At 44.3% G+C, this 7,389-nt stretch overlaps 1 protein-coding gene across 1 annotated transcript in view; it reads left to right on the top strand.

Moving 5' to 3' along the window:
* Positions 1 to 7,389, top strand: part of COPG1 (coatomer protein complex, subunit gamma 1) — a 33,185-nt gene that overhangs the window by 8,491 nt on the left and 17,305 nt on the right. Inside the window, exons 11-15 of the mRNA XM_005871450.2 lie at positions 1,431 to 1,498; positions 1,758 to 1,946; positions 2,891 to 2,986; positions 5,615 to 5,858; positions 6,528 to 6,603. Of these exons, the coding sequence (XP_005871512.1) occupies positions 1,431 to 1,498; positions 1,758 to 1,946; positions 2,891 to 2,986; positions 5,615 to 5,858; positions 6,528 to 6,603 (673 nt within the window). The remainder of the gene's footprint in view (positions 1 to 1,430; positions 1,499 to 1,757; positions 1,947 to 2,890; positions 2,987 to 5,614; positions 5,859 to 6,527; positions 6,604 to 7,389) is intronic.

Here is a 7,389-nt window from a genome sequence, read left to right as displayed (position 1 = left end):
GAGAAAGGGAGAGGGAAAGAGATAGAAACATCAATGATGAGAAAGAATCATTGATAGGCTGCCTCCTGCATGTCCCCCACTGGGGATTGAGCCCGCAACCTAGGCAGTGCCCTTGACCGGAATCGAACCCGGGACCCTTTAGTCCGCAGGCTGATGCTCTGTCAACTGAGCCAAACCAGCTAGGGCTCTTTGCTGTTATTAAGGAGAATCCACCTGCCTTAAATTGTTCATTGCTTTATTTTTACAGGTCCCAGTGCTAGGTGTTGCGATCTCACTGTATATAAGAATGCACATGTGGTGTGCTAAGTAGTTGGTACTGAAAAGTTGGTATATTAAGAGTTTAGAAAAGGAGATGTTGCTAGGATTGCTAAACAGATTCAGAGAGGGGGAGAGTGTTCTAGAAGGACGAACCCAATGAAAGTCAAGATGTTATGGCAGGAGAGTTTGAGTGCAGCCTTTTTGGAATGAATGGACCTGTTTTTCTAATCGCCATAATAATGTTATAACCTGGCCAGGCAGAGAGATGGGGTTCATGTTTGGAGAGAGAAGTCTCTTTCTTCTTGGAGACGAAAATAGAAGAACCAAAGGAAGTTATTCACTGATTTAAGCATTCATTCATTATTTCTTATTGTATTCCCCATATTTCCAGAATAATGAAACACATCAATAGGCTAGAGCCTTCTAAATAAAGCCAAGTAATAGAAAAGAACATGGTTACCTCAGAAAACAGCAGTCATATTTACTACTACCTCGAGTGCGGAATTGAGCCCTGAGCTTCCTGACAACTAAGGCACAGGAAGGGATATGCTGCCTGACATGCACCTGCTAGTAGAGGAACCAAGGCCGTTGTTTAAGCCAGGAGTGAGGAAGTTCAGTATGTGCTTCAGGAAAAAGGAATGAGTTCTACTTCACAGGGGTCCACAGCTCAGACTTCATTCAGGTGCAGGCAGTCCTCGATTTCAGTCCTGGTTCTGCCATTTGCTTACTGCTAACCTAGAGTTACTTTAGTTGCTTTATCCCTTTGTGCCTCAGCCTCCTTACTGTTAAATGGGGATAACCATAGCTGCTTCATAAGGTTGTGGGGAATCAATAAGACAAGGCATGGCAGTTCCCCAGCACAGTGCCTGGCACACAGCAGGTGCTCAGTAAACAGCCCCTCTCATCATTCACGGGATCCATTGGGCTCTCGAGTGCATAGTAAGGCCTCTGTGCTCATGGCTCAAGTACCCAGGGAGAGAACTCGCTTCCTTGGTTGAGGTGGGGGTGCCAGCAGGGAAATGAGCTGAAGCAGAGGGTTTGGGTTTGAACAGCCTCAGAGCCCTTGCATGCCCTTGATGCCCTATTCCTGCCCTCTCCTGGAGGCCTACCTGGATTTTTCCAGCTGCCCAGCAGTGAGAGCAGCCTGACACATGGCATCTGTCTCCCCACAGTGCTCCAGCTTTTCTGCAGCTCACCCAAGGCCGCTCTCCGCTATGCCGCTGTCCGTACCCTCAATAAGGTAAGGGTCTAAGACGGGCAGAAGGGGGGAACCTGGCCTTCTGAGGGTCACCGGCGGTAACCTGATCCAGCTGGAGGTATTTCCATGTCCCTGACCTTACCTGGATGTATGTAGCCCTGGTCACAGTCACTTTCTACCAGATGGTGACATGAGTTCATCCAAATGAGCCCTGACCAGACCAAACCCATCCAGTGGGATGATAAGTCCTATTTTTTTTTATCTCTTGTCCTTGTCCTCTTTATCTTTCTTCCAAAAATAGGTTGCCATGAAGCATCCGTCAGCAGTGACAGCCTGTAATCTAGACCTAGAGAACCTTGTCACAGATTCAAATCGCAGCATTGCCACGCTAGCCATCACCACTCTGCTCAAGACTGGCAGCGAGAGCAGCATCGACCGCCTCATGAAGCAGATCTCCTCTTTCATGTCAGAGATCTCAGATGAATTCAAGGTACCCAGGGCACCTAGGGAACACCCACAGTCCCCAGAATCAGGAAGATGCTCTGTGTTCCCACTCCATGTTCCCTAGCCACTGGGCCAGGATTGACCTGAGGGAATGTTCAGGCTTGAGGATTCAGTGGAGAAGGCTGGTACATAACCCTTCACGGGGTTTGGCCTTGGGAGATGCGCACAGTCCTGCCTCTGGTGTTTGTCTACACTGTTTCTTTGTATAGCCAGTTGACAGGACATTGTGTGAGGACCGAGGGAGTAAATGCTGTCAAGGATGATGCTCTTTTCCAGTTTGGGTTGATGGTGGGGCCATTGATTGGTTTGGGGAAGGAGGGAGAAAGTTATGTCTTGGATGAAGGAAGGAGAAGGTAGTGATGGTTACTGCAGACGTGTTGTGGTTGTGGGCACCAGGTGGAGTTATCTGGTAGACATTTAGAAACACTGAGCTCAGACAAGAGACAAAGATATGAGAGTCAGTGGCATAGAAGATGTAGTTAAAACTATGGGAGGAGATAAGATTGCTGAAGGGATTATGAGAGAAGAGAAGAGGAGAGGAGACAGATACCCAAAGAGGAATCAGAAAAGCTGATTGGGGGAATCTCAAAGGAATGGGGGTGAGGAGGCAGTAGGAAGAGAAGCAGGACAAGTGAGATGGAGAGGGGGCTCATAGACTTACTCTGAGGTCTGAGTAGCAAAGCAGAGTTTGGGGTCCTTTGTATGGGTCTGGGACTGTTGGGACTGTTCTGCCTGCTATCCTGCCCTGGATGGGTTCAGGGGTTGCATGTTCTCTGAGGGTGGGTCGGGGATGGAGTTCCTGTTTCCCTGCCCTGTGTCACATCCCAGGTCTGGCCTTGCTTAAGGAAGGACTTCATTAGCAATTAGTGAACTAAGTAACTCCACCCTGGTGGCAGGAGGCTTGTGCTTATGCATGTCTGTTTGACTCAGGTGGTAGTCGTCCAGGCCATCAGTGCCCTGTGTCAGAAGTATCCTCGCAAACATGCTGTCCTCATGAACTTCCTGTTTTCCATGCTGCGGGAAGAGGTAAGAGTAGGACGCATGCAGGGCATGCCAGGGCTCCTGGTACTGGGAGCAACTTGGCTGCTGCCTCCATGTCATTTGGGTGAACCCAGATCAAACTGTTAACTGGGTAGATTTCCTGGTTCCTGTGGCCCTTTAAACTCCTCGTGAACCAACAGATAAACGTGTAGCAATTACTAGTAATTACAGTAATAACTATAAAGACTCAGTACCCTGACTTTAAACAGTAGATGCCCTGAGGCAATGCTTGTGCAGATAATGGGAAAATGTGTTTTCTACTGGTAGCTAGTGTAGAAGCATTCTGGACCATTCCAGGAACTCCATGGGGTGGTTTCTTGTGAAGCCTATGCTAATAGTGTGACATTTGTTCTCTTCATTCTGACATGAATTAGTGATTTACTTACCCACCTTTCTTGGATGTCTCAGCAAAGACAGTTAATTCAGAGGAGCAGAAGCAGAGTGTCTGTGGAGTAGATTTGGTCCCCAGGTATTTGGTGCTCCTTTGCCCCAGCCCCAGAGTGGCCCTTGGACCGAGGCAGTAGAGGAGCCGTTGCCTTGGGTGTCTTTGGGGTTCCCAAAGGTATTGGAAGGGAGGAGAGCACTAACGCCTAGGGAGCCGTTAGCTAATGGACCCAGCACTTTGGAGACACTACACAGTGTGCACAATCTTGTGATCCTCTTAACAGGCCTTGTCCATGGACATAATTTTCTCCCTTTAAAAATCAGGGATTTGACTCAGAGAAGTGAAGTAACCTGCCTGTGGTCACTTGACCAATACATGTCTAAGCCCCGATCTGTCTGACTAAAAAGCCCATGATTTTCTCCCGGATCTCCCTTTTCCTAGAAAAATTCATGGGTCCATATGAAGTTGAGTGTAAGACCTTCACTCATCAGGTCGCAGCACTTAGACAGGGAGACCTTGTCTTCTAGAAATGAGTCTGTTTCTAGCTTTCTGCAGAGAGGCTTGTCATTCTCTAGTTAGAGCAGCTGCCAGCACAGCCTGGATGCACCTACTCTTAGCTTGCTGCCCACCAGGCTGACAGACTAGCTATAGAGGTGATAACGAAAATAGTGCTTGAAGGTTTACAGAGTACCTACTCATATGACAACCTTATTGAACTGTACAAATGCATTTTACTTATTCTTCAAAATAACTGTGAGGTAAACACACTAATGGTCCTTATTATGAAGGAGTGTGAGGCTCAGGGAAGGTAAGTGGCTCACAGCCATAAACAAACTAATCTGAGAACAGGGGCCTGATTTGATCCACAGGTAAGTTTTACTTAGATTGTAAAAGTTTTAAACATTTCAGATGAGTAGCCGTTATTAAAAAATCAGGAAAACACTGCCACCACCACCATAACAGATTTCCAGTCTTGCCCAAAAAACTTGTCAAATCTGGCAGTAATGCGAGGCTGAGTGGTGATTTCGTTTTTTAGATGGGACAGGCACCGTCCTTTGCCCCTCCGTTCCCATTTAGTCTGTTTCATGTTGCCAGGTTGCATTCCTGGCATCTGTAGGCATCTCATTTGCCATCTTTGTCATTAAAGTCTGTAAGTAGCAGAACATAGATTTGATCAAGGATCTTCTGATTCTCCACTGCCCCATTTTGCCTTTTTTAAAAAAATTGTGGTTGAACTATGCATGACAAAATTTACTATCTTAACTGTTTTTAAGTGTACAGATCAGTATTAAATATATTCAAATTGTTGTGCAACATCTCTTTTTCATCTTGTAAAACTGAAACTCTATACCCATTAAATAGCAACGCCTCATTTTCTGCCCCCCAGCCTCTGGCAACCACCATTATACTTTCTCTATGAATTTGACTTCATATAAGTGGAATCAAGTAATATTTGTCATTTTGTGACTGGCTTATTTCATTGAGCATAATGTCCTCAAGGTTATACTACATTGTAGCATGTGTCCGAATTGTCTTTGTTTTTTTTAAAGACATATCTTTTTTTAAAAAAATTTATTGATTAGAGGGAGGGAGAGAGAGAAACATCGATTTGTTGTTCCACTCATTTATGCATTCATTGGTTGATCTTGTATGTGCCCTGACTGGGGATCCAACCCTCAACCTTGGCATATTGGGATGATGCTCTAACCAACTGAGCTCCCTGGCCAGGGCTAGAATTTTCTTACTTTTTAAGGCTGAGTAATATTCCATTGTATATATAGACCACATTTTTTTATTCATTCATCTGTCAATGGACGCAAGATTGCTTCTACCTCTTGGCTATTGTAATTAATGCTGCTATGAACATGGGTATACAAACATTTCTTCAAGACCCTGCTTTCAGTTATTTTGGGTAAATGCCCAGAAGTGGAACTGGGATAATATGGCAAGTCTGTTTTCTTTAATTTTTTTGAGGAACCACCATACTGTTTGCCGTAGCATCTGTACCACCCATTTTGCCTTTTATGTCAAAGTTAGGAAGCAAGTAAGACTCAACATGTTTCAACTAAACCAAATACGGTTAGAACTGGAAAGGCCCCAGCAAACATTCAGTCCAGGTCTTTTGTTTTACACAAAAAGATTCTGTTTTTGATCCTGGTTAGGCTCTGAGCCTCACAGGATTCTGGAGCCAGCAGCCTCCTTGTTCATCTTGACCCCTCCCACTGCAGGGTGGCTTTGAGTATAAGCGGGCCATTGTGGACTGCATCATCAGCATCATTGAGGAGAACTCAGAGAGCAAGGAGACAGGACTGTCACACCTGTGTGAATTCATCGAGGACTGCGAATTCACTGTGTTGGCCACCCGCATCCTACATCTCCTGGGCCAGGAGGGGCCCAAGACCAACAACCCCTCCAAGTACATTCGCTTTATCTATAACCGCGTGGTCTTGGAGCATGAGGAGGTCCGGGCAGGTAGGTCTGAGATAGGGCTGAACTTTGACTCTCAGCTTGTCTTAAGTAGACTGCTCTTACAAAGGGACCTGAGCCCCCAATGGGGACAGGGCACTTGGTGTTTTTGGCTCACAAACTCAGTTTTTTATAATATTGTAGAAGAACCTTAGATGTTTAGAGGTCATCTAGTTGAATGGTTCTTAATCTATTTGTTTTATTGATTTTTTTCACTTTAATATTCGTGTTTAACTTTATTTCTTTTTTCTAACAATAGCTTTGAGATATAATGCACATACCATAAAATTCCTCTTTTAAATAAGTGCAATTTATTGTGTAATCATTATATTATTCATTTTAATTTACTGCTTTTTTCTCCTCATGCCTACTGGATAGATTTTTCTCTTTTAGCAATTGGTAATCATGAAGTAATAGTTCATTTTCTCATTGATGTTAATCTAGTGCTTAACTAAATTAGGCCTTTTGGACACGTAAGCTGAGAAGCTTGACATTGGCCAGCTCCTGGGGCCTCATCATAGTTAATGCTGAAAATGGCTCCTGGAACCCTGGATTGGACTGGCTTCTGAATGAAATAGATGAGGAAATTGAGGCTGGGTGGTGGCAAGATCCCCCCAGAGCCACTTGTGTTGGCTCTGGTGTATCAGGTTTACTTTATGTGCTTCATAAACACAGGTGCTGTGAGTGCTCTGGCCAAGTTTGGAGCCCAGAATGAAGAGATGTTACCCAGTATCTTGGTGTTGCTGAAGAGGTGAGTCTGTGCCTGAGGGCCCTGATGGATGACAGAGTTCCCTCAGGCTCAGGCAACTTTCCTTTGTCTCTTTAACTGTAAAGGGGAGGGGTGGTAAATTATACAACTATGGATTGTAGGGGAAAATAGATGGCATAGAAGAGCATGAAAAACAATATACAAAAATGCCTTCACCCAGATGTGAGCATTGTTCATTTGAGTTATTAAAAAAAGAACTTCACTGAGATGTAATTTGTGAACCTTATAATTTACGCATTAAAAATGTGTAATATGATGGTTTTTATTCAGAGTTGTATAACCATCACCACAATTTAAGTTTAAAAAGATTATCCCCCCAAAAGTAAATCCTGTATCCATTAGTTATCATTCTCCACTTCCTCTAACACCCCCACCACCATCAGCCCTAGACAACCACTAATCTACTGTCTATATCTATGCATGTGCCTATTCTGGATATTTCATATAAATGCTATCATACAATTTGTGGTCTTTTATGTGTCTGGGCTCTTCAAAATGTTTTCAAGGTTCATCCATGTTGCAGGATAGACCAGTACTTCATTCCTTTTTATTGACTAATATTTCATTGTTTTGGCTATACCACATTTTATTTATCCATTCATCAGTTCGTGGACATCTGAGTTGTTTCTACTTTTTTTTTAATTAAATCTTTATTATTCAGATTATTACATTGGTTCCTCTTTTTTCCCCCCATAACTCCCCTCCACCCAGGTCCCACCCCACCCTCCGCCCTCACTCCCCACCCACTGTCCTCATCCATAGGTGCAC

The sequence above is a fragment of the Myotis brandtii genome, unplaced genomic scaffold (genome assembly GCF_000412655.1).
Source record: "Myotis brandtii unplaced genomic scaffold, ASM41265v1 scaffold342, whole genome shotgun sequence".
Taxonomy (NCBI): Eukaryota; Metazoa; Chordata; class Mammalia; order Chiroptera; family Vespertilionidae; genus Myotis; species Myotis brandtii.
The sequence above is the reverse complement of the archived record's forward strand: the minus strand, read 5'-3'. Positions and strand labels throughout refer to the sequence as shown.